We start from the raw sequence: 27696 nt of genomic DNA, 5'->3' as shown, positions 1-27696 counted from the left end.
ATAAAATTTAACTAACTAAATTTTAAATAATTCAATTTAAAGACTTAAATTTGCTTCAGTTTTGATTGTTTAAAGTTTATTATTGTCGAAAGTGATTTAAGTCCATTTGTAGCGAAAAAAATCCTTTCCTTCCTTAAAACTTTTATTAATTATCAGTGTAGAATAAAGTTTAACTAATTAAATTTAAAATAATTCAATTTAAGGACTTAAATTTGCTTCAGTTTTGATTGTTTAAAGTTTATTATTATCGAAAGTGGTTTAAGTCCATTTGTCGCAAAAAAAATCCTTTCCTTCCTTAAGACTTTTATTAATTATCAGTGTAGGATAAAAATTAACTAATTGAATTTTAAATAATTCAATTTAAAGACTTAAATTTGCTTCAGTTTTGATTGTTATAATTTGTTATTACTGAAAATGATATAACTCCATTTCTAGTTGCAAAGATCCTTTAGTTTTTAACACTTTTATTAATAATTATCGCATAATAAAATTTAACGAGAGTTATACGAATTAAAATAACTCTTGTACAAGTAAAAAAAAAGAGACAGTCTTAAACAGAAATTATTACACTGAGAATTATTTTAATTTCGAAAAAAAACATTTCTTAAAAAAAGAATTGGCTGCAGTGTTTATTCCTGTAAACGAAAAAAACACATTTTATTATTAAATAAAACATATTTTTTTACTAAAAAAATTATGTATACCAATATCTCTTAATTTAAATAGCTGTATCGATATTATTCGTATCAACGATTCGATTATAAATCGATTGTTCGAAAACCACTTCAAAGATGTCCACGAAAACAAATAGTTAGTAAGAATGTACATAAATGTGTAAAATAATCCAAGTTTCCAGCAAATTGTACCAATTATAATTTTATTACGTTACTATATATATATTTCTTAAGCATAAAGGTATTATTTATGGTCTTTCAAAGATGTCGAAGATATTCACGCCAACGAACCAAATAAGACTGACCAACGTTGCGGTTGTTCGCATAAAGAAAGCAGGAAAACGATTCGAAATCGCTTGTTACAAGAACAAGGTCATCTCTTGGAGGAATAAACTGTAAGTTCTTAACAACAACCAAATTTGTTGCTACCTTTTTCCAACTCTAACCTAAATGTTAGCTCGATACATTTTTATAATCTCTAACATCACCTTTTCTTTTTCTCTTTCATTCAGAATTTACCAAACGATCTAAAAAGTCTAGAAAATTTATTAACGATGAGATTATATTTCAGAGAAAAGGACATCGACGAGGTGTTACAAACGCACACGGTGTTTACAAATGTTTCGAAGGGTCAGGTTGCGAAGAAAGAAGACCTGCTGAAGGCCTTCGACACGGACAATCAAACAGAGATCTGCAAGGAGATTCTAACGAAAGGAGAGCTTCAAGTTTCGGAGAAAGAGAGGCACTCGGCTCTGGATTCTATGTTCAAGGATATCGCCACGACCGTTGCTAACAAATGCGTAAATCCAGAGACCAAACGTCCGTACACTGTGACCATGATAGAGAAAGCGATGAAGGATATACATTTCTCCGTGAAGCCCAATAGGAACGCGAAACAGCAAGCTTTGGACGTAATCCCTCAGCTGAAACCTGTGATGCCGTTGGAACAAGCTCAGATGAGGCTCAGAGTGTTGGTCTCTGGCAAAGAGGCGAGGAAATTGAGAGACAAGATCGTTAAATTGGTCACAAAATTGGAAACCGAAGAGTGGAGCAACGGTACGTTGGACCTGGTCTGTTTGATCGATCCTGGACACTACAGAGAGATAAACGAATTGGTGAGGCTGGAGACCAAGGGTTCCGGATTGTTGGAGTTACTTAATTTAAAAGAAATCACCGAAGGAGACGAGTTATTAGAATAAACGATTTTACTGGACGCAGTTACAATTTTTTAGCCACCCTGATACAAATCGAAACATTTATACGGTGTGTGTGGACTACGCGTTCACCACTTATCGTACATTTATTTATATCATTTCATTTCTAGTATTTTTCTACTATGTACACACTGCGTAAAGTGATAAAACACGAGACAGAATTATTCTGTTTCTAATTATTTGTTAGTTGCGTATACAAAAGCGTACGCAAGGTGTACAAAAATGAAATTACAAATAAATTCGTGAAACTTAATTGTTATTTAAATAGATAACCGAATGTATTTCAATGAAATGATCGTACAGAAGTCCTCGTAACTCGTAATTAAATATCCTATGCAATATATCGGATAACAATGTATCTAAAAAAAATTGTATTCAGAGAATGGCTGTACCTTGAAATACTAACTACTTAAAATATTAATTTTATATACTCCTATTATGTACATTCTTTAACGTAATAAGACCAACGCATACAGCTGGCGATTAAATATTTACAATCTACACGTACTTTTAAGATACACCAGGAAAATATCAGTATCGCAGCATTTTTTTCTTTTTATATAGTTTCTGGCCGTTTATGCAATTTTTACAAAAGAAAAGAAAAAGCAGCTCGAAACAATACTCTCTAAACTCTCGTTCAACAGATTTACTTCTCATGTTTCTCAACCTCCACTCGTGGAATATAAATATTTTCAGTGCGCTCATCACACTTGGCAGCGATGCGTGATGTGGTCAAGAGGAAGCTCTGTAATTTGTTTAAATAGATCTGCGCCTCTTTGTTCAGCAGACCGTCCTGAACCAAAGACGCAACATTTTTTTCTACGCGCTTGCATACTGCCTTCGCTGAGTGCAGCATGGAGCAAGCTTTGCCACCGCCCTGTTGAAACATAAAATAAAGTTTGTCCAAATTAATGTATATATGTACATATAATGTGTACCAATAAAATTTCTTTCTCTTCTCCTCTACCGGAATAATGTAGGTTTCTTGAGGAGGCAGTTGATTGGCGTACTCCGCTATCCATTCCTCCAAATCATTAATATGTTTACTTTCAAACGATTTATTCTTTCCAGGTATCGATTTCGATATGGCATGACTCAAGTCGAACAAGATCATCTGCACTCTCTTCAGTTTATCAACGTACGGATGCTCAACTTTGCTGTCGGTAGCAAATTCTCTGGCCAGCCCAATTTGTGCTAACAATTCCTCGGTTGAGACAAGAGCATTGAACGTTGCATCATTTTGCGTGCTTACGTCGACATCTGTGTTCGACAGCTGTAAATCATCGTCTCGCATAGAAACATCATTTTTTGTTACTTTGGACGCTGAATTGATACTGCAATAGAATAATTATGGTTTTCGATTAATCCATTTGTTTTCAATTTGATAAAATTAATTGTACAGTTGAAGTAGTAGAATAGTTAAGTTATATTGGGGTAAGATTGAAGGTGATACTAAGTAACTAATTAATATATGCAATTAAATAAGAATATACTATAGAATTTTAAAAGAACATTAACAAATTTACTACTGCAGTTACATGTATGATTTACTGGTTTGATTTTGAGAAAATAATGTTATATGAATGTAATTCTTGATTTATAACGCATTGAAATTAATATATTTATAATCTAGCTAGTAAAAATTTTACTGTTCGATATGGTTGCCATCAGCTAATGCTACGTTAGTGTAAAATTAAATTTACTTCTTTTATGATTTATGTAAGTCATTACAAAATAAGTTATGACTTATGTATATTTATGAAGTGCAATATACCGAGTAAAATTATTGAAAAGTAGCATGGATTACAGTGAAGGCTTTGCGAAGTGAATTATGGTAGCAAATTTGTTAACTGTTTGCATTTTGCTTTGCCAGATGTTAGCAACAGTTTTTATAGTTAAGGTAGCAATATCTTAGCAATAGTTTCTGCTGTTAAAATAGTAATATTTTAGCAGTATTTTAGCAATAATAGTTGTTATCTTAACACATTGCTAAAATAGCTATTATCTTAGCACTGCTTTAGCAAAAATTCCTAATGCTAACATAGCAATATCTTAATAATATTTTGGCAATAGTTTCTATTGCTAAAATAGCAATATCTTAGTAATATTTTAGCAACAGTTTCTATTGCTAACATAGCAATATCTTAGTAATATTTTCTACTGTTGAAATAGTAATATCTTAGCACTATTTTAGCTATAATGTCTGTTGCTAAAATAGCTGTTTTAGCAATAATTTCTATTATTAAAATAACAATATTTTATTCACATTTTAGCTGTAGTTTCTATAGTTAGAATAACAATATTTTGGCAACAGTTTCTATTGTTAAAATAGTAATATCTTAGCACTGTTTTAGCAACAGTTTCTATTGCGAAAATAGCAATATCTTAGCAATATTTTCTACTGTTAAAATAGTAATATTTTAGTCATAGTTTCTATTGTTAAAATAGCAATATTTTGGTAGTAGTTTTTATTGCTAACATAGAAATATCTTAGTAATACTTTGGCAATAGTTTCTATTGTTAAAATTGCAATATCTTAGCAATACTTTAGCAACAGTTTCTATTACTAAAATAGTAATATTTTAGCAATAATTTCTGTTTTTAAAATAGCTATTATCTTAGCACTGTTTTAGCAACAGCTTCTATTACTAAAATAGTAATATCTTAGTAATATTTTAGTAATAGTTTCTATTGTTTAAAATAGTAATATCTTAGCAATATTTTCTACTGTTAAAATAGTACTATTTTAGCAATAATTTCTGTTGCTAAAATAGCTTTACCTAAGCACTATTTTAGCAATAATTTCTGTCGCTAAAATAGCTTTATCTTATCACTGTTTTAGCAATAGAAATTATTGCTAAAACAGCAATATTGTAGTAACATTATGCCAATAGTTTCTATTGCTAAAACAGCAATATCTCAACAATTTCAAGTACAACATCAAGTACAAAAATTTCAGCCTTGAAGGAACGTGGTGATAAAGAAATTTTGATATTGAAATAAATTATAGTGATTCGAAAAGAGATAGTTTATCAGAAGACAATTACAAACATCTGATATTAAACTACCAAAACAATAAAAAAGAAATGTAATAGAGTCTGATAGTGAAACTGATTTTGAAGAAGGGTCGATTAAAAATGATTTATTATACCAACATTTTATCATACAAAAAAGTATTGAAAGTTACATAAAAATAAAATGTTCAAATTTTTATTCTAATTCATTATGTATAAATAATGTTTATCAAATTTTATTTAGATTGTTTCACTTTCACATTCAATTGCGTAATAACCAGTCAACAATGTATTACAAAATTATTATAAAATGTTAATACACTGTGGATCTCGAAGACATTTTCCAACATATTATGAAAGGTACATAAAAAAGAAACATTGATGACAAAAGGCTCGAAACTTGAATTGTTGATTTTATTGTAATAAAGAATTATATGTTAGCTCGTATAAAAATTCAAGCTCAAAGTTTTACGTAAAAACATTCGTGGCTACCAAAATAAATCTCAATCGTTGTATCGTTTAATTTTTATACAAGCTTACATGTAATTCTTTATTGCAACAAAATCGACAATTATAAAAAGAATGTAGTTCGTAATAAATGGATAGATATTACAACAGAATAATATTAAATTAAATTTGAGTAAAATAATAAAATACACTTACGAGCAACTAAATCAACAGAACCTGCAGGTTTTAGCTTCTTTTCTTCATTGCAATTCAGGTGACATTATTTTAAAAATAGTGGACCGATCTTTACGACATTGGCATCAATTTAAAGCTAAATGCCTAATCATTAAAAACTAATATGTGTTTTGTTCTTTGGCTGTACAATTTTTGAACGAATTTACTTTATGCGTGTACCTGGAGGTTGAGTCGATTTAATTACTCGTAAACGTAGAAGAATAGTAAAAAGGGACTAATATTAAAATATAAGAATGGTAATAAAAGATTAATATTAAAATAGAAGAATAATGTTAAGGAATACTAAAAATATTAAATTAAATTTTAGTGAAACAATAAAAGATTAATATTAAAATAGAAGAATAGTGGTAGAAGACTAATATTAACATAGAAGGATAGTAATAAAGACTAATATTAAAATAGAAGAATGGTAATAAAAGAGTAATATTAAAATAAAAGATTAATATTAAAATAGAGGAATAATATCAATGAGTAATATTAAAAGAATAATATTGAATTCAATTTTGGTGATGTAATACAAGACTAATATTAAAATAAATAATAATATTAAGGAATATTAAAAGTATTAAATTAAATTTTAGTAATAATATTAAAGAATATTAAAAATATTAAATTAAATTTTAGTGAAACAATAAAAGATTAATATTAAAATAGAAGAATAGTAATAAAAGAGTGATATTAAAATAGACGAATAGCAATAAAAGACAAACATTAAAATGGAAGGAAAATAGTAGAAGATAAATAATAAACTAGAAGAATAATATTAAATAATACTAAAGATATTAAATTAAATTTGAGTAAAACAATAATTTCTTAATACTAAGTAATAAAAGAGTAATATTAAAGCAGACGAATAGCAAATATTAAAATAGCAGAATAGAAATAAAAGACAAATATTAAATTGGAAGAATAAAAATAAACAATATTAAAAACATTAAATTAAATTTTAGTAAAACAATAAAATATTAACATTAAGTAATAAAAAAGTAGTACTAAAATAGACGAGTAGCAATGAAAGACAAATATTAAAATAGAAGAACAATATTAGAAAATAACATTGAATGAAATGTTCTGACATTAATTATTTTGTTAGAAAGCATCAAACGGGGAACGTAAAGTAGAAATTGTAGGTTATACCGCCGTCTGGTCTACCTATTTCTGAACGACGTCCTCAGCCCGGTTTTGTACAGCAGAAGAGGCTTCTTCCACACACTTCTAACTACTTCCATATCTCCAATTGGACTTTAAACGTAAACTGCGTCGATCCACTACTAACTTGCAGTTTTATTGACTAAAACGAGGAGAATCGGCAAAACTGGTACGAGATCATGCTGCTAGTTAAACCTGCGCACGACAGACGTTATTTAATTAACCAGTTTCCAGCCACCATTCGTTAACTATATATATATATATAGTTGTATACATGTATATACGTACGTAAACTAACGTTTAGATCTATTTCGATTTTGAGAGAATGTAAACGTGTTAAAAATATTGGAAATTATAGCTATATGTGCAGTGCTGTTGTTAGTTGAGATATTCTATAATGAAAATATACCTTCTGAGGCGGCCGCGTATATTGAATTGGTCCTCTGTATTTGTACGTTTGAATATCCTTTTGCTGAATTTTTTAGAGAAAGAAAATAATATTTAGAAAGAGAATAATATTAAAAAATAATATTAATATTAAATAACAATAATAATATTGAATTGAATTTTAGAGTGATAATAAAAGACTAATATCAGAATAAAATGGTAATAGTAAAACGATAACATTAAAATAGGAAAATAATATTATATGAATAAGAATAATATTAAAGAATAACATTAATATAAAAGAATAATAAAAATAATAATTTTAGAGTGAATTTTAGAGTGATAATAAAAGACTAATATTAGAATAAAATGGTAATAGTAAAACAATAACATTAAAATAGGAAAATAATATTATATGAATAAGAATAATATTAAAGAATAACATTAATATAAAAGAATAATAAAAATAGTACATTAAATTTTAATAAAATAACGAAAGGCTAATGTTAAAATAGAATAATACTAATAAACGATTAATATTAAATAATAATATTAGTTTATATAACAATATACAGTTTCGAGCCAGCATTCGTCGACTATATAATTCTATACATATATATACATACGTACGTAAACTAACGTTTAGATCTATTTCGATTTTGAGAGAATGTAAACGTGTTAAAAATATTGGAAATTATAGCTATATGCAGTGGTGTTGTTAGTTGAGATATTCTATAATGAAAATATACCTTCTGCAGCGGCCGCGTATATTGAATTGGTCCTCTGTATTTGTACGTTTGAATATCCTTTTGCTGAATTTTTTAGAGAAAGAAAATAATATTTAGAAAGAGAATAATATTAAATAACAATAATAATATTGAATTGAATTTTAGAGTGATAATAAAAGACTAATATTAGAATAAAATGGTAATAGTAAAACGATAACATTAAAATAGGAAAATAATATTACATGAATAAGAATAGTATTAAAGAATAATAAAAATAATACATTAAATTTTAATAAAATAACGAAAGGTTAATGTTGAAATAGAATAATACTAATAAACGATTAATATTAAATAATAATATTAGTTTATATAACAATATACAGTTTCGAGCCAGCATTCGTCGACTATATAGTTCTATACATATATATGTACGTACGTAAACTAACATTTAGATCTATTTCGATTTTGAGAGAATGTAAACGTGTTAAAAATATTGGAAATTATGGCTATACATCCAGTGGTGTTAGTTGAGATATTCCTCGATGAAAATGTATCTTCTGAAGGGCGCGCGCACATTGAATTGGTCCCCTGTGCTTATAAGTTTGAATATCTTTTGGTGAACTCTTTAATAGTAGTAAATTATATTATATTAATGAAAATAATATTAAAGAATATTAATAATATTGCATTGAATTTTAGTAAAATAATAAAAGACTAATATTAAAATAGCAGAATAATAAAAAACAATAAAATTAAGATAAGAAAATAATATTATATGAATAAGGATAATATTAATATAAAAGAGTAATAAAAATAATACATTAAATTTTAGTAAGATAATAAAAGGCTAATATTAAATTAGAATAATAATAATAAAAAAGTCCAATATTAGAATAGAAAAATAGTGTTATATGCATAAGACTAAAATTAAATTAAATTTTAGTAAAATAACAAAAGGCGAATATTAAAATAGAGTAATAATAATAAACGATTAAGATTAAAAAATAATACTAATATCGAAGAATAATTATCTATTATATATATACTAACATTAAAAAATAATATATAGTTTCCCGCCAGCAGCAACTAACGTTTAAATTTATGTTTATTTTGGAAGAATGAAAACGTGTTTAAAATACTGGAAAATTTAATTACAAGCAGTGGTGTTCTTGGTTGAAATATTCCTTAATGAAAATATATCCTCTGAGGGGCGCGCGCATATTGAATTGATCTTCTGTAATTGTACGTTTAAATATCGTTTGATGATCTTTTTAGTAGCAATAAATGGTATTATATGAATGAGAGAAATATTAAGGAATAATATTAATATTAAAAAATAATATTATACGAATAAGAATAATAATAAAAAATAACAAAAATATTAAATTAAAGTTTAATAAAATAATAAAAGCCTAATACTGAAATAGAATAATAATAATAAAAGAATAACATTAAAATAGAAAAATAATATTATATGAATAGGAATAATATTAAAAAATAATGCTATATGAGTAACAATATTACAGAATTATATTAATATTAAAGAATAATAAAAATATTAAATTAAATTGTTGTAAGATAATAAGAGGCTATAATGTTAAAACAGAAGAATAATATTATATGCATAAGAATAATATCAGATTAAATTTTAGTAAGATAATAAAAGACTAATATTAAAATAGAATAATAGTGATAAAAGAATAACATTAAAATAGAAAAATAATATTATATATGAATAAGAATAATATTAAAGAATAATAAAAATATTAAATTAAATTTTTGTAAAACAATTAAAGGCTAGTATTAAATTAGAAAAATAATATTATATGAATAAGAATAATATTAATATTAAATGCTCCCAGGGGCTGCTGTTCCAATGCTAACACCACGTGCCAATGGGGTTCATTCATGAATTTTCTTAGCTGTGGCATAAGCTGACATTTTTCCATCCACATTATAAACGAATATTAAAAATGACTAAACTTAGCAGTTTATTTATCTTAATTGTAAAATAGAATAACGTGAAACAAGGATATAAGACTATATTAAGCTTCCATTCCTCCTATTATAAGTACGAACGCAGAGGCGCGAGTAATTTCAAAATTCCTATTTAATGTTTATTTCGTTAACTATCAATATCGTTACAATATATGATTTAACTATATAATTATAGTTTACTAAAAAAATTATTTACAATTTTTTGTAGAGTGCTTTGAAACATTCCATACAAAGTTGGAATTAAACGGGGCAATCTGATGAAAAATTCTGATTAGCTAGTATCATTTTTATTTGAGTACTTACAAGGTAGATTAGTAGGTGTTTTGAAAGATATTTCACAGAATATGGGACTATAGAATTGTTATAAAAATTTATTAAAAGAATTATTTACAATTTTTTATAGAATGCTCTGAAATATCCCATACAAAGTTGGGCTTGATCAGAACAGTTTGGGCAAAAATTCTGATTAGCCAGTATATTTCAAAAGATATTTCACAGAATTTGTGAGTATCAAATTGTTATAAAAGTTTACTAAAAAAATTATTTTCAATGCAATGCTTTAAAACATTTCATACAAAGTCAAAGTTGATCAGGACAATCCAAGCAAAACATTTTTGCTTCTTTTATATTTTCCCTTGCCTTTAATTGCCCTTTTACTTGAACAGCATAACTTGCAAACTTATCTAATCATTTATCCAGAAACATTTTCTTTAAACCTTTAGTATTTAGTAGCATCCACCTTTAGGTAGGCGCTTAGAAACCTTGCACTTAGAAAACTTGAACTTAGAAACTTTGTGTTTAGCAAGTTTGAGCTTAGAAACCTTGCACTTAGAAAGCCTGAGCTTAGAAAACTTAAGCTTAAAAATTTTACATTTGGCAAATTTATGCTTGTGATACTATAGGAGCTTAGAAAACTTGCGCTTTTGATGCTGTAGGTGGTTAGAAACTTTGCGCTTATAAAGCTTGAATTTAGAAAATTCACAGTTGGAAAATTTGCGCTTGTAATATTGTAGAAGCATAGAAAATTTGTGCTTGCAATATTGTAAGAGCTTAGAAAACTTGCGCTATTGATGCTGTAGGTGCTTAGAAACTTTGCGCTTAAAAAGCTTAAGCTTAGAAAATTTGTGCTTAGAAAACTTACGCGAGCACAAAATTATAAATTAATTATAACTCGCATGACAATGTTATAACTGTTATAACAATGTTATAACTGTGCGATGGGGATCAGAATGCATCCACTGTGGCCCCTAAAAAGACGACTAAAAGAGAAGAAAAATTGTCGAAGATGTAAGAAAAATGATTTAGGAAAATTATGAAGGTATTATTTAGGAAAAATATGATACAAATGGTAAACAAGAAAGAAACAATATTATGAAACTGCAATGTGTTAGGTGAAATAGAAACAGATTGCTTCTTAATACGTTACATTATTGTAGGATAATGAAATTATCTTAATTTAAAAGTTAATCGATAATTCAGGTTTCAAATGTTATGTGCGTGGAATATTGTAGAATGCGAGCGAGAGCGAATGTGCAGAGTAAATGAGTTGTTCCTGTGAATGTTTTGAAACGATGAAGCAGTTGTTTATCAGCAGTCTTTCAAGTAATATCTCAGTTTAAAAGAACTATCTAATGCTCTGGTAATTGTCTTTAATTAATAAATTTCCTACATTATCGACCAGCAATTTTACACAGAATTTATCTCTGTAAGTAATAGGTGTTACTGCCTATTATTCCTATATATTTTAATAAATTTTAATTAATATTTCTTCTTGGTATTCTACAGATTTTGTAGATATATCTGGTTTTAACGACCCAACATTGCTGATGCAAAACAAAAGTACATCACAAGTTTACTTGTGGTACAACGACATAAATTTTAATGCAAAAGAGTGCAAGAAGAAAAATATAAGACTATAGAGTTATATAAAGTTATTTAATTATTTAGTTATTTAATTAGAGTTATATAAAGAGTTGTGTACAAATGGAAATTATAAGAATTTTTTTTGTTTGTTCAAAACAAGGGCGTTAATGCTCTTTACAAATACTTTGGCTTCTTAAGTATAGCTCTTTTGGCCTTTTTTAAGTGCGGCTCTGCCTCGAATAATGATTATAATATTATTATATTCTTACAATTATAATATTATTATTCAGTTAAGACTTAAAACTTAAATTAAAGTTTATTAAGCTAAAGAGAAGTGTAACTTCCTATATAGTTTACATTTTAAAAATTTGCCCATCAAAATAAATCTCAATCATTGAATTGTTTAATTTTTATACAAGCTTACATATAATTCTTTATTGTAACAAAATCAACAATTACAAAAAGAATACAATTCATAATAAATGGATAGATATTACAAAAGAATAATATTACATTAATTTTAGTGAAATAATAAAAGATAAATATTAAAATAGAAAAATAATATTATAAGGTCAGCAAGTAGTGTTTTTAGTAAACTATAATTAAAAAAACTATAATTAAGTTTAGTAAACTATCATTAAATATATAGTTAAACAATATATTGTAACAATATTGCTAGTTAACGAAATAAACGTTAAATAGGATTTTTAAAATTACTCACGTCTCTGCGTTCGAACTTATAATGCGAGGAATGGAAGTTTAAGGTCAGTCAACAGATTTTTTAGTAAACTATAATTAAAAAAACTATAATTAAGTCAAACAATATATTGTAACAATATTGATAGTTAATGAAATAAACATTAAATAGAAATTTTGAAATTTCTGGCGCCTCTGCGTTCGAACTTAATGCGAGAAATCGATGCTTAAGGTCAGTCAACAGTTTTTTTAGTAAACTATAATTGAGTTTAGTAAACTATAATTAAATATATTGTAACAACATTGATGGTTAACGAAATAAACATTAAATGGGAATTTCAAAATTACTCGCGTCTCTGCTTTCGAACTTAATGAGACAAATCGAAGCTTAAGTTCAGTCAACAGTTTTTTTAGTAAACTATAATTTAAAAAACTATAATTAAGTTAAACAATATATTGTAACAATATTGCTAGTTAACGAAATAAACATTAAATAGGAATTTCATAATTACTCGCGCCTGTGCGTTCGAACTTAATGCGAGGAATCGATGCTTAAGGTCAGTCAGCAATTTTTTTAGTAAACTATAATTAAGTTTAGTAAACTATAATTAAATATATTGTAACAACATTGATGGTTAACGAAATAAACATTAAATGGGAATTTCAAAATTACTCACGCCTCTGCGTTCGAACTTAATGCGACGAATCGAAGCTTAAGTTCAGTCAACAGTTTTTTTAGTAAACTATAATTTAAAAAACTATAATTAAGTTAAACAATATATTGTAACAATATTGCTAGTTAACGAAATAAACATTAAATAGGAATTTTGAAATTACTCGCGCCTCTGCGTTCAAAGGTAGTGCGAGGAATTGAAACTTAAGGTCAGTCAGCAATTTTTTTAGTAAACTATAATTAAGTTTAGTAAACTATAATTAAATATATTGTAACAACATTGATGGTTAACGAAATAAACATTAAATGGGAATTTCAAAATTACTCGCGCCTGTGCGTTCGAACTTAATGCGACGAATCGAAGCTTAAGTTCAGTCAACAGTTTTTTTAGTAAACTATAATTTAAAAAACTATAATTAAGTTAAACAATATATTGTAACAATATTGCTAGTTAACGAAATAAACATTAAATAGGAATTTTGAAATTTCTGGCGCCTCTGCGTTCAAAGATAGTGCGAGGAATCGAAACTTAAGGTCAGTCAGCAATTTTTTTAGTAAACTATAATTAAGTTTAGTAAACTATAATTAAATATATTGTAACAACATTGATCGTTAACGAAATAAACATTAAATGGGAATTTCAAAATTACTCACGCCTCTGCGTTCGAACTTAATGCGACGAATCGAAGCTTAAGTTCAGTCAACAGTTTTTTTAGTAAACTATAATTTAAAAAACTATAATTAAGTTAAACAATATATTGTAACAATATTGCTAGTTAACGAAATAAACATTAAATAGGAATTTTGAAATTTCTGGCGCCTCTGCGTTCAAATATAGTGCGAGGAATCGATGCTTAAGGTCAGTCAACAGTTTTTTTAGTAAACTATAATTAAGTTTAGTAAACTATAATTAAATATATTGTAACAACATTGATGGTTAACGAAATAAACATTAAATGGGAATTTCAAAATTACTCACGCCTCTGCGTTCGAACTTAATGCGAGGAATGGAAGCTTAAGTTCAGTCAACAGTTTTTTTAGTAAACTATAATTTAAAAAACTATAATTAAGTTAAACAATATATTGTAACAATATTGATAGTTAACGAAATAAACATTAAATAAGAATTTCATAATTACTCGCGCCTGTGCGTTCGAACTTAATGCGAGAAATCGATGCTTAAGGTCAGTCAACAGTTTTTTTAGTAAACTATAATTAAGTTTAGTAAACTATAATTAAATATATTGTAACAACATTGATGGTTAACGAAATAAACATTAAATGGGAATTTCAAAATTACTCACGCCTCTGCGTTCGAACTTATAATGCGAGGAATGAAAGTTTAAGGTCAGCCAACAGTTTTTTTAGTAAACTATAAATTATAGTAAACTATAATTTAAAAAACTATAATTAAGTTAAACAATATATTATAACAATATTGCTAGTTAACGAAATAAACATTAAATAGGAATTTTAAAATTTCTGGCGCCTCTGCGTTCAAAGATAGTGCGAGGAATCGAAGCTTAAGGTCAGCCAGCACTGCTCGAAGCCAACGTGATGATCCAGCATCGGCCAGTTTCATAAGTATCAGCCATTTTGGCGAGTAATTTCATTAGAACAAAAAAAAGAGAGAAAAACGCGAAAAAAAAATATAAGAACACGGGCAATGAATTTATGTAACACGTAAGTGCGCGAATGTTATGTTTGTATATTTAGACGAGCGCGTAAAAATAATACCATGGTACCAACATGGTGACAGGTCAGTGCGATCACTCTATTTTCATTCTGTCAATTTTTCACGGTTATATATAGCGGCTGTATTTTCTAAAACGCACTAAAAACACTCGAGACCATATTTAATCTCGAATTATCTCGCTTCTACATTTTACTCTTGGTTAGAACCAAAGGACAACATTTAAGTCCGATCAGTTTACTAAATCGCGAGAATTCTGTTTGTCTCGCGTCGTCGATTTTTAATCCCTCGATATTACAAGAAAAAAATAATAGAAATAAATGTAATAACAATGATAGAACAAAAATATGGGTTCCAATAGCGCAGAAATTTATTCAATCGAATTCTTTTTCGATCTTTGCGTCTAACTATGTACACATATGTATATATATACAAAACGTGTCCTCTCGTCTTCGAACCTTGAATTTTTTTTAGTATCCAGAGTATAACCACAATCGTGCTCACACGCAATTAAAATGATCTCTTTTAAACGAAAATAACTTGAAATTGAAATTGTAGTCAAGGTTTCGAACGAGTCGTTTTAAGTAAACTGTTACATAAATGCGATTATCATTGTCTGGATTTTGTATGTTAACCAACTTAATGTACGCACGTATCTCTCTTTCTAGAAATTGAAAAACCAACTGTAAAGTTAGTAGAAGTCTGGTTCGCGGTCATCGAAACGAGTCTCGATAGCTGTTCTGTGCATTTTGGATTTAAATAAAGTAGAAGCTGTATTTGTCCTTTCTCTGTTACCATTAACGACCTTGGTACTTTGAGATTTCAGGCTACGTTAAACTTATTTGCTTATCTTTGGGCAAACGTTGAATAATTTCTCGATCGCTTGTACACACGTCTAAAAATTAATTGTTTAGGAGTACTTTTGGGTCTGGTACAGTGGTGGCGAACCTTTTGGGGAGAAACTTTGGAAACATCGACAATTTATTTAGAAAAACGCTTGGCTGCTGACTATTTTCTTTGGTTCTTACCTTTAATATTCTTTAAAATAGTTTACGCTTCACTTTTGTTTCACAACTTTAACTTTTATAAGTAAAAGAGCAGAAAATAAAGATCGACGTGAAAAAAATTGGTATCGCCTCAATAACGCCTCTGCGTTGAATATTTTTTGAATGAACAAGGAGTAGAAGAAAGCACAATAAGAAATCAGTTGATCAACTTATCGCTTGGAACTAATTTTCTTTATAAATTCAACGTTACATTTATCTATTTTCTAAATTAACGCATTTGGTCATTTAAAAAACCTTCTCGAGTCATAGATTCGCCACCGCTGATCTATTAAATCATATTAGCGTTTCTATGTTATTTAATATTCGTGTGTGTTTCAGGTAAAATTAAATGGTAATACAGATACCGATAAATGAGAAGTAAAAGTGAAACAGTCTGCGGTAAAAAAAGTTGCGGTTCGGTGGTAGCAAAAAATGGATTCTAAGGATGACCGTAACCTGTGTAAAGAAGCGGACGAGGTGGAATTGTCTACGCCCAACAACGTGAGAAATGAGGCGATGCAGCAGCTGGTCGAGTCTTTGGTCGACAACAAATGTGATGTAGTTAATAACAAGAATAACATTGAACAGAATGAGAACAAAGACTCTGCGAGGCAGATGTTCTCTATATTCAATTCGCTGGCGTCACCTGTGGCGACCACCTCTCAAAACAGCACTTCGGTTTCATCGAACGAGGCAGAATCGAGTTCTCCCTCTAGTAATCAGAATAAGTGTAAACGAAGTATTTCTAAAGGTGAGCCATCCTTGTCTTGACACATCTTTGAGCGATCATTTTTAATTTACATGTTCGCTTCAATTTACAGCTCAAGTCAACGGTGACAGCTACGATGACAGCAACAGCTCTGACGAGGAGTCGAGCAAGCATCAAAAATTGAACGAGCATATGTGTGGTAAATCAAAATTTCAGGATAAAACTGTAAATAACGCGGAACCGCAGAGAGAACCGAAGGACAGCTGCAGCGAGATCATTTCTGAGGATGTCGAAATGAGGCCAGGTAATTGATCAAAAGTGGATGCGTAACATTCGAAAATGTTCACACTGTATTGCATTTAAACGTAGAAACTGAGAGAATCGCAGTTCTTAAGGAGACAAAGAAATACGAGGAAGGGTTTGGTACTTAAAGCGATAGTTCGCATGCTGGAGACGCAGCACTAAAAAAAAAAATACAGATTCTTAGGAGAAATTAGTGTCTAACAAATTGTATCGCTTGCAGACTTCGAAGAGTATCTTTCATCGAATGATTCTAATTCTGGCACTGAGCATACGGACAGCGAAGTAGACTTAGGAGAATTGGAGGCGGATACTCCTCCGTGTTTGAAGAAGAAAAAGCCAAAGTCGAACTGGTTTATAGTGCCAGAACTAATTCATCGCGAGATAGGCATAAATCCGTTATTCCAACGTAAATATTATGGCTCGTTACATGTTGTGGAGCACTTTAAGCTTATGTACCAACTTAACGAACACGAGGTGAGTATCATAGAGTTTTAACTCTTTGACAATCGAAAAGTTGGGATGTAATTGTTTAAAAAAATTGGTTGCAGGGTTGTGTAAATGCCTTAAACTTTAATAAAAATGGTAATCTATTAGCTAGTGGTTCAGATGATTTGAACGTAGTGATATGGGATTGGGCAATTGGAAAGAAGCATCATTCCTTTGCTAGCGGTCATAGGAGTAATATATTTCAAGTACGTATAGAATTTACGTTCTTAATTGGTTCTTACACAGAATAACAATTTTTCATTCAATGTTTGAAACGAAGTTTGCAGTTTATTATCGCAGAAATTAAGTGAATAATTGAATATTTTATTATTTTAATGCATTGAATTCCAATAAATATTATTATTTTAATTTATTTAAATAGTTTAAAATTTAAAATTTTGAATTGTGGTTTCAAAGATGTTTAGTAACTTTAAATTATTATGAAAATAATAATTTTTGGATTAATTTTATATTCTAGAAGTTTATTAATAATATTTTTAACATTATATTTAAATTTTTATATATTTACGTATATTATAGAATGAATAATTATTGATTATAATTCAATAAAATTTAATATATTTTTATTAATTGATAATATAACATTAACATTTATTATAATTGTAACATTAATTTCTTCATTAGTTATATTTTATTCAATTCAATATATAAATTTAGATGAAATTGATGTAAAGCGATTTTATATTTTAGTAATATTATTTATTTATTCAATATATTTAATAATTATTAGTCCTTGTATTTTAACTGAAAATGTCCTACTGAAAACATAATTCTGCTCTTCTAATTAAATTTCTATGAACGCTTTCTAAGGTATTTAGTATTTGTTTTAATGTACAAAAGGCTAGAATAATATTCTCTTTTGATTTTTCGCGACTTGTAATTTCTTCAGAATACATAATCGATTTAATATGACTTCATAAGTAAAATTCAAGCGGAGTTAAGTTCAAGAAAGCAAGTTGGCCAAGCAATTGGTCCACCACGACCAATTCAACTTTGTTAATGTTGGTTTAAACAATTTCTCGCAGCTAGAAAAGCATTTCTGTGATATTAGAAGTGTTTATTGACATAATTTCATTCGAAACAATGATCTACAGTGAGATCCGCTATATCAAAACACGATCAAGTGCATTCGTATTTGGCGAAAATTCAAGGTCGATTTTCTCGAAAACAAAGCCAACTTTTATAACAATTCTGTAGTTTCATGTTCTTTGCGATATCTTTCAAAATACCTACTAATTTATCTCACTAATTTATACTCTAATCAAGCCCAATTTTATATAGAATATTTCAAAGCATTCTGTAAAAAATTGCAAATAATTTTTTTAAGTAACTTTTATAACAATTCTACAGTCTCGTATTCTTTGCAATATCTTGCAAAATACCTACTAATTTATCTCACTAATTTATGCTCTAATCAACCCCAATTTTGCATGGAATATTTCAAAGCATTCTGTAAAAAAATTGCAAATAATTTTTTTAATTAACTTTCATAACAATTCTACAGTCTCGTATTCTTTGCAATATCTTGCAAAATACCTACTAATTTATCTCACTAATTTATACTCTAATCAAGCCCAATTTTATATAGAATATTTCAAAGCATTCTGTAAAAAATTGCAAATAATTTTTTTAATTAACTTTCATAACAATTCTACAGTATCGTATTCTTTGCAATATCTTGCAAAATACCTACTAATTTATCTCACTAATTTATGCTCTAATCAACCCCAATTTTGCATGGAATATTTCAAAGCATTCTGTAAAAAATTGCAAATAATTTTTTTAATTAACTTTTATAACAATTCTATAGTTTCATATTCTTTGCAATATCTTTCAAAATACCTGCTAATTTATCTCGTAAGCTCTGGAATAAGGGTGACATTGGCTAATCACTAATTTTGTATGGAATGTTTAGAACTAGGTAAATATCATCACGTTTGACTCTATTAAGAGTTCGCATAATTAATTAAAAAATTTCCTAAGAAGAAATTTTATTAAATTTTATTTCCTTATTGAGAAATTTCTTAGGAAGAAATTTTATTAAATTTTATTTTCTTATTAAGAAATTTCCTAAGAAATTTTATTAAATTTTATTTTCTTATTAGGAAATTTCCTAAGGAGAAATTTTATTAAATTTTATTTTCTTATTATGAAATTTCTTATGAAGAAATTTTATTAAATTTTATTTTCTTACTAAGAAATTTCTTAAGAAGAAGAAATTGAAAAAAAAATTTCTTAAGGAGAAATTTCTTAATAAGAAAATAAAATTTAATAAAATTTCTTCTTAAGGAATTTCTTAATAAGTTATGTGAACTCTTTCTTCTTTAATTTCTTCTTAAATCTTTTTTTCTTAAGAAATTTCTTAATAAGAAAATAAAATTTGGTAAAAATTCCTCTTAAGAAATCTCTTCTTAAGAAATTTCTTAATAAGAAAATAAAATTTAATAAAATTTCTTTTTGAGAAATCTCTTCTTAAGAAATTTCTTATTAAGAAAATAAAATTTAGTAAAATTCCTTTTTGGGAAATCTCTTCTTAAGAAATTTCTTATTAAGAAAATAAAATTTAGTAAAATTCCTTTTTAAGAAATCTCTTCTTGAGAAATTTCTTATTAAGAAAATAAAATTTAGTAAAATTCCTTTTTAAGAAATCTCTTCTTAAGAAATTTCTTATTAAGAAAATAAAATTTAGTAAAATTCCTTTTTGAGAAATCTCTTCTTGAGAAATTTCTTATTAAGAAAATAAAATTTAATAAAATTCCTTTTTAAGAAATCTCTTGTTAAGAAATTTCTTAAGAAGAATTAAGAAACTTATAAAGAACTTCTCTCTCAAAACCAAAGCCTCGAATGAAAAATTGTTATTCTATATCTTCGACTTATTTCTTCATCCAGAATCACCTCCTTCTCACTTAGGTGACTACCAGTTACCAACCACCCTGTATCATTCCACAAAATGCTCGACCGTTTCTAATCTTTTGAATTGTCCAGGTGAAATGGTTGTTCGATGCGGAGAACTTGATGGCCACGTGCGCTCGCGATGGACAAGTACGTTTATTAGATATTAGACGTGGCGTGTCGCGAAAGTTAGCCACGCACAACGCGCCAACTCACAAACTCGCACTCCATCCGGACACACCGCACGTTATTATATCTGTTGGTCAAGACGCAAAAGTACTGTCTATAGATATTAGAGAGGAGAGGCCAACAAAGTATGCGTTTCAGCTAGCATTTTAATTGACTAAATACTTAGTTTTACGCGCGGTATATAGGCGAACAATAATTTAACTGACTCAATTTGTATCTACTGAAAAAACCAAAAAAATCGTTTAACTGTACAGGTTGCTAGTAGTTAAAGATGGCACCTCCCCAGTGCAATTGTATAGTGTTCATTCTAATCCTCTAAAAAGCAACGAATTTTGCGTCAGCGGACGATCACAGTCGGTTCGAATATACGATCGACGGAATGTATCCACGCCAGTTCATCAATTGTGCCCTAAACACTTGGTATGTCTCTCGTACGTCGATCAAACGCATTCTTTTCATTAACTGCAAGTTTTATCGTATTGCTGGATTTACAGACTGAGAAGAAACATGTACATATAACTTGTGCTTTGTATAATTATAACGGAACCGAGGTTCTCGCGTCGTATAATGACGAAGACATATATTTATTTGATGCAGTGTTGCCGCAACCTGGAGATTTTGCTCATAAATACGAGGGGCACAGGAACAATGCCACTGGTGTGTATCATTTTCTGCCCTGAAATCTTAAGGCAATAATTGAATAATATAGAATATATAAGGAATAATTAAGTTTAATTATAATATTATAATATATGTAAGGAAATATTGAGGAATAATTAAGAAATTCCATTTGAATCGCGTTTTATTCGTGTCACGTTGTATGCGTTCCAGTGAAAGGCGTGAATTTCTTTGGACCAAAGAGCGAATTCGTAATATCTGGCTCAGATTGCCGGAATATATTCATTTGGGAGAAGAACAGCGAGGCGATCGTGAACTGGATGCCAGGCGATGAACACGGAGTGGTATGTAATTTGTCGAGGACACGATGATGCAGGTTAATAACACTCTCTCGTATAGGTAAATTGTTTAGAACCTCATCCACATATTCCTATTCTCGCGACAAGTGGGCTCGACTGCGACGTTAAGATTTGGGTGCCTTCGAACGAGACTCCATTGTCGTTCTCAGACTTGAAAAGTGTACGTATACAACGGAGTGAGTGAAAATCGATGTGAAAACAATTGTTTACGAGTGCTATTCTTGCAGTGTGTCGTGTCGAATGCGATCAACAGAGCGCAAGAGGAGACCAGCACAGAGTCTGGTGCATACGACAGCCAAATGTTTTGGATATTGTTAAGACATATTAGGCACTCAGAAAGAGTAAGCGTATGTATGAAAAAGTAGAAATAAAGTGATAAGCGTTTACTCGTTACATGTCATGCTGAAGTTTAATCGATGATTTCGTGTTGTAATGCAGCATCTCCACGCGCGTAGAGGTTCTAGTGATCAGAATCGAGATGACGATGACGATGATGACGATGATGATAATATTAATGATTCTTCGGATGATGACTCTTCAGATCGCAGTAGTATGTTAGAGGAATATCTAGTTAGAAGATTGCAATGTCCTCCATCTTAGAGGTATTAAAACGGACTAATTTATGTTTTCTTCGCGTTAATATTTATATTTCCATGAAAGATTTGTTTTAGATACAGCGGAGAGAGGATCTGAAAGCTTTCAGATTCTTTCTTCGCTACATTTTTAACCAGTTTTTCCAGAACATATAAATAATAATGTTATTGTTCTAACACCATTGTTCGAACACTGTTTTAACTACGTTTAGTAATTTGATAATGCGGATGATATATACAAGTTATAATTGCAAGAGTAGGGTGCATTAAGTATATACGTTAAATGATGAATCTAAAAGTTTTTAGACCGCTCTTGGATTATCGATCTTTGACCTATCAATATAACAGTTCTAACAGTTAAATCATTTGATAATGGAAAAATTACGTATACAAGTTATAATTGTAAGAGTAGGGTGCGTTAAGTATTGTATGTATAAAAAAAAAAAAAAACAGTTGGTAAAGATATGTAAAGTATTAGGTGATAATTGAGAAGTAACATAGTAATACCGTTTCTAGAGCTCGTAATTGTAATTAAAATTTTGTATTATTCTTCGAAGATTACAAAATTTAAGAAATTGTCGTTCCTAAAAAAAGAAAGCAAAAAATATAAGGTGAACATTCGCGAATTGCATTCAGCGAATGCGTTTTCTGCATTCATCACGATTTAGTTCTTCGTTAGCTCCGGTTCAGATAGCGATGTTTCAAATCAAGAATGATACTTCGAAGTTTTACGCTGATCAAATGATATTGTGTTTCGAGGAATTACGAAAGAAATGCAAATATTTCAAATTGTAGTATATATAAGCTAATAAAAAAAAAAGATTGTTTTTTCGTTCGTAATTTTGTTATCGTCGTAACTTAATTTCTCTTGCGTGTTACATAAAGTAAAGGAAAAAATTATTAAAACAATAATATAACTTATTGAAAATAGAACATAAGATTTATTTTGTAACATGTATAATAATGAATAAAGAGGTACAATCAAAAATATTAGTACTTTAAAACCGATTATATATATAATATACTCTTTAAAATATAGATAGAATGTTATTAGCGTGATTAGTGTTATAACATTCATAATTTTTATTAATAAAAATTGATCGTACACATGGCTTGCTTAAAATGCATATTATGAAAAAATCTGCAGACTTTAAATTAAGCATATCAATTATTATTCGAACAAAACTTCTTCTGAAACGTATTTTTACCATAATCGTATTGTGTTGTTGCACCAATTTTGAATAAAATCTTTGGTAATTGTTTAGTAGAATAAAGTCAGTTTCTGGACTTTAATATATTTTATTAAAAAACATAACACTGAGTAACTTATTCTTCTAATTACTTAATTAGTAGTCTTACAGTTTTTGAGATATTTGCAAAAAATTGTTACTACAATATTAATTTTTGCTTGCAGATGTATATTTATAGCAGTTTATGCACCAATACTGTGTGATCGCTTATGTAAATTTCTACTGCTTCTATAAATACATCCTTGCGATAGCCAAACTATCTTTGTAACGAGTGAGCTATGAAAAATCTTTTGAATACGCACAGATCTCATAAACGTTGGCAAATCTCAACAGATGGACAATATTACTTTCAGTAGAAATGAATTCGAGCATATTGTAATTGTGAATTGCGCTCAGTACTAAATAAAAAATAGAGGAATTGGAATTAAAGTATGTCTGAGGAAGCTGTAATGATAAAAGTAAATACGATAAGCTTCTTTTAGAAAAGTATAAGATTGTTTTACAGTTGGAGGGTAAGAAAATAATACTAAATCAGGAAGATAAGAAAATAAATATTAATTAACTGAGAAAAATAAGAAACTGGCTAATAAGGCAGTATTCGACTAACTAAGCAGAAGCTATGTATTTTTAAAGTAAGCGTCAGTCCTCTTGGTAACCTTTTGAAAATTCAGACGCTAATTATTCGATAATATTTATGATAATGAATAAATGTTTTGACTGTAGAATTAAATTTTATATCTGGAGAATTTAAAGTAATTTAAATTTAATTTAAATTCCTTGTTCAGGTACAAAATTTTTTAATAATATAGCTGTACAAAGTTCCATAATTTTGTGAAAATCTCCAATAAATTTCGTCGTTTGATCCCTAATTGCAAAGAACATCATTGTATTAAAGTTGTTGGCGCTTCATGAACATTTTCTTATGCATAAATCTTGCTGTTTATAGTCTTTCTGCCTTCTTAAATCTCATACTGATCCTGTCTCTTCAAATTTGGCTAAAAATTCCAATATCATACGGTTAGAAGGAGCACACCCGATATTAAAATATCGTTGAAAGTTTCTCTGAGTAGAAATAATGCTTTCTTCGTTTCTCGAATAAAAAGTTGCAACGTTTATCCTTTTTACAGGCGTGTATCGCTCTATGTCGCAACTCCAAAGTATTTGTTTCAAGCTAAAAAAGGGAAACTCGATAAATGGACCGTTTATTTTGAAAGTGGTGCAAGTTCATTTTCTTTTGTTTCGAGAAAATTGAATGTTAGCGGATTTGACAATTAAAAAATATAGGCTGATTATGTGAAGTCTGGGAATGTTTGTACTAATTTATCAATATGTAATTTGATTGTATAAATTTCTTTTAGGCGAATTTAACTAAAATAATTGACAATTTCCAGGCTGCAAATGGACTTGCACCACTTTCATAATTAGTCAATTGTAAGTATCATTTAATTTCAATTTTCAAATAACAAATATCACTTAAAATGTATCTCATATTAATCCAATTTTGTTTATAAATAATAACAAGAAATAAAATAGGATTAGCAGTTTTTATTACGAACGTTAATTATATTTATATATTGTTAAACTTGACACAAGATATTGGTATTATTAATTATTTATGCTGTTCGTGTGGCAGTGTTTTCATGTATTTATGATGCACAAGAGTTATATAAGGTAATAACTGCTGCATATCCTTAATTTTTCGAAAGTAATAAGCTTGGCATTGTGATACAACATTTAAATTGGACAAAGCATTCGCATTTTTTCAGATATTAAATACTAACTAGTTATAAACAAAAAGTTTGCACTAAATTAAGCATAAATTACGTGATATCTCATTTTTTTAAAAAATGGACACTTTCAAAATAAATGGTCCATATAGGATCTGGAATTATTTATAACAAGGTTTTAGGGCTATTTGAAGCAAAGTTTTATAATTCTTTCGAACAAAATTTTTGGAGTATTTCTAGCGAAATTTTAGAATTATTTTCAACAAGGTTTTAGGATTACCCTAAACGAAATTCTAGAATTATTTTTATTAATGATTTAGAGTTATTTGTAACAAAGTTTTGGGATTATTTATATTGAAATTTCAAAATTATTTCTAACAAAGTTTTAAAATGATTTCCAACAGAAGTTTTAGTGTTATTTCTAGCAAAGATTTAGAATCATTTCTAGCAAAGTTTTAGAATTATTTATAGTAAAGTGTTAGGATCCTTTATACTAAAAAGTTCTAGAGTTATTTCTAACAAATTATTAGGATTATTTCTAGCGAAATTTCAGAATTATTTCTAACAAAGTTTTAAAATTATTTCTAATAGAAATTTTAGTGTTATTTCTAGCGAAGCTTTAGAATCATTTCTAGCAATATTTTAAAATGATTTCTAGCAAATTTATTATCAAAAACTGTATACCATTCGAGGAAGGTTTTTTTAGTCGAAAAATTTACTAGTCGAGGAACTTTATCTTAATTAGAAATTTGGTGCTACGTACGATTCTATGTAAACGAGTTTATCTGGTAGATACATTTCCCAATTGTCTGATATTAGATCTCTTGAAATTGAATCATTTTCAAACAATGCAAACAGTATAATATCAAATATTTTTCCATTGAAAGATATCTATTTAACAGACTAATTTACATCCAAACGCGTACCATGTATCGTTATACTCTTAGAATCTTAGAATTGTTATAAACAAAAAGTTTACACTAAATTAAGCATAAATTACGTTATATCTCATTTTTTTAAAAAAGGACCTCCATCACTTTCAAGATAAACGATACATATGGAACTTAAGAAGCAGATGACACTTGGACCTCGATAGCTCAATGGCTAAAGCAGTCGCCTCTCAATCAAGGAGTCCCGTGTTCGAACCCCAGTCAGACACAAATCTCTTGATCAGCCATTTTTTATTATTTCTCTTCAAACAAGTGCTCGTCTCAGTACCCTTTCCTCTATAATAATTACGTAGGAATTTTCTGAACTGGCTGACGGCTATGTTTCCTCATATCTCTGCGCTAAGGCAACAGCAAGTACAACACGCTCTTCACAAGCTTCAAAATGTCGAAGACGAATCCAGCAGAGCCTAAATCGGGGAGAGTAGTAAATCGTTACATACGAAATAGTCGACGAAACAATCGTCTCATCATCCTTCTTCCATGGCAGGCGATCATCGAGAGGCTGGCACAGACGAAGCTGAGAGAAAATTCGACGCGAGTGCAAACGGTCGAGTAACGATGCAGGCAACAAGAAAGATCAGCGTTGTCGACCACTACTTATTACGAAGGAAAAGAAGCGGGCTAGGAGGAGAAGGTGTTGGCGTGTTCGATTTGAGTTTAATACGTCTCGTAATATAGCTATCAATCGAACAGAGCTCTTACAACAGCAAACCATCGAGAAATACAATATACTCGCAATGTCCATTCAACTCGACAAAGTGATCAAAAGTAATACACTTTATCCAGCCTCGAAGCTGCGGGTATAACGAAGTCGAAAAACATCGCCATTGGCGAATATAATAATACGAGACTCATCGATCAGCAGCAACGACGCGTTTCTTCGCAAGTTCCAAAACGACGAAGGAGAATCGACGCGGACGCGCAAATCGGAGATGGCCAACGAGCTGCAGCACAATTAGGAGAGATAGCACCGTCAACGAAACGCAATGGCAACAAGCAACATGGCAAACGATCGCGAAGAGGCTGCTGGCTTGGACACGCGTATACGAATCGAAGAGAAAAATTGTAACACGAGTGCAAACGGCTGAACAATGACGATACAGGCGACAACAAGATCGACGGTCGTCGATCGCTTATTAAGAAGGAAAAGAGAAGCAGCTAGCGAAAGTTGGCGAGTTCGATTCGATTTATTTCTTCCCGTAATATAGTATTAAGATATCAATCGAACAGAGCAACTTACAAACAGCAAAGCATCGCAATGTCTGTTCAACTGCGCAAGATTATCAAGTACTGTTTAGCGAATCTCAAAGCTACGAGTATAGCCAAGTCAGAAGACATTGATATTGGCAAATATATGAAGCTCGTCGATGCTGCTTCCGAGTCAGCGATGGAAATCAGCACGTTTTACCAATTTGTGGAGATGTACGATAGCTTGGTCGAGTCCACTCGTTTCGAACTCGACGATTCGGAACCGAACGTGTTGGTAAATTATAGACCATTCATAAGAGCTTGCGCATACGACTTACTCGCTCGAATGCTATAGACACGACTTTAACACGATGGTAGACATTTATGCAAGCAATGGTGCAGCGTCGCATTCGCTTCTGGAGTCGCTGTGTTTCCATAGAAATTGAAACCGTCGAAACCAGCAGACGTTTAACAAATAAGCGTCGACAGACGTTTTGCTAGTCGCCACATTTATAGTTATTTAAAAAAAATCTATAAAAATTCGCGCTACAGAGCGCTGTAGAGAGTTTTATAA

The 27696-nt window shown here is 29.4% G+C and overlaps 3 protein-coding genes across 5 annotated transcripts in view; 2 read left to right on the top strand and 1 right to left on the bottom strand.

Moving 5' to 3' along the window:
* Positions 1-804: 804 nt before the first annotated feature.
* Sbds (SBDS ribosome maturation factor) lies at positions 805-2105 on the top strand. The gene is made up of 2 exons (XM_076907419.1): positions 805-1069; positions 1246-2105. The coding sequence occupies exons 1-2, from the start codon at positions 939-941 to the stop codon at positions 1871-1873; spliced, it is 759 nt and encodes a 252-aa protein (XP_076763534.1). The 5' UTR covers positions 805-938; the 3' UTR covers positions 1874-2105.
* A 372-nt stretch (positions 2106-2477) lies between these two features.
* LOC143430942 (corrinoid adenosyltransferase MMAB) lies at positions 2478-27696 on the bottom strand. 2 transcript variants are annotated; one of them, XM_076907422.1, is made up of 4 exons: positions 27693-27696; positions 6757-6837; positions 2856-3222; positions 2478-2765 (listed from the first exon to the last, which is right to left on the bottom strand). In XM_076907422.1, exons 2-4 carry the CDS (start codon positions 6831-6833, stop codon positions 2535-2537), a joined length of 675 nt encoding a protein of 224 aa, XP_076763537.1. In that variant the 5' UTR covers positions 6834-6837; positions 27693-27696; the 3' UTR covers positions 2478-2534. The 2 variants fall into 2 exon arrangements, with proteins under 2 accessions (XP_076763537.1, XP_076763536.1); XM_076907421.1 differs by lacking the exon at positions 27693-27696 and having other exon boundaries at positions 2479-2765; positions 6757-6942.
* The window catches only part of LOC143430926 (DDB1- and CUL4-associated factor 8), a 118678-nt gene continuing 105673 nt past the window's right edge, over positions 14692-27696 (top strand). Inside the window, exons 1-12 of one of the 2 annotated variants that reach the window (XM_076907403.1) lie at positions 14692-14781; positions 16177-16588; positions 16659-16850; positions 17070-17323; positions 17398-17541; positions 20342-20562; positions 20692-20857; positions 20932-21094; positions 21269-21399; positions 21455-21574; positions 21642-21761; positions 21853-22043. In XM_076907403.1, the coding sequence (XP_076763518.1) occupies positions 16270-16588; positions 16659-16850; positions 17070-17323; positions 17398-17541; positions 20342-20562; positions 20692-20857; positions 20932-21094; positions 21269-21399; positions 21455-21574; positions 21642-21761; positions 21853-22014 (1992 nt within the window). In that variant the 5' untranslated portion in view covers positions 14692-14781; positions 16177-16269 and the 3' untranslated portion in view covers positions 22015-22043. Of the gene's footprint in view, positions 14782-16176; positions 16589-16658; positions 16851-17069; positions 17324-17397; positions 17542-20341; positions 20563-20691; positions 20858-20931; positions 21095-21268; positions 21400-21454; positions 21575-21641; positions 21762-21852; positions 22044-27696 lie in introns of those variants that run through there. The other variant, XM_076907405.1, reaches the window with a different exon arrangement.

This window comes from Xylocopa sonorina, chromosome 16 (assembly GCF_050948175.1).
Source record: "Xylocopa sonorina isolate GNS202 chromosome 16, iyXylSono1_principal, whole genome shotgun sequence".
NCBI classification, from domain to species: domain Eukaryota; kingdom Metazoa; phylum Arthropoda; class Insecta; order Hymenoptera; family Apidae; genus Xylocopa; species Xylocopa sonorina.
The sequence above is the reverse complement of the archived record's forward strand: the minus strand, read 5'-3'. Positions and strand labels throughout refer to the sequence as shown.

What these genes read in the sequence shown, in the direction of transcription:
- Sbds (XM_076907419.1), top strand. Translation starts at nt 939, where the DNA reads ATGTCGAAGATATTCACGCCAACGAACCAAATAAGACTGACCAACGTT. An exon ending in ATCTCTTGGAGGAATAAACT is followed by an intron (nt 1,070 to 1,245) that starts GTAAGTTCTTAA and finishes ATTATATTTCAG; the next exon opens with AGAAAAGGACATCGACGAGG.
- LOC143430942 (XM_076907422.1), bottom strand. Translation starts at nt 6,833, where the DNA reads ATGGAAGTAGTTAGAAGTGTGTGGAAGAAGCCTCTTCTGCTGTACAAA. An exon ending in AGGACGTCGTTCAGAAATAG is followed by an intron (nt 3,223 to 6,756) that starts GTAGACCAGACG and finishes ATTCTATTGCAG; the next exon opens with TATCAATTCAGCGTCCAAAG. An exon ending in AAGAAACCTACATTATTCCG is followed by an intron (nt 2,766 to 2,855) that starts GTAGAGGAGAAG and finishes ATGTTTCAACAG; the next exon opens with GGCGGTGGCAAAGCTTGCTC.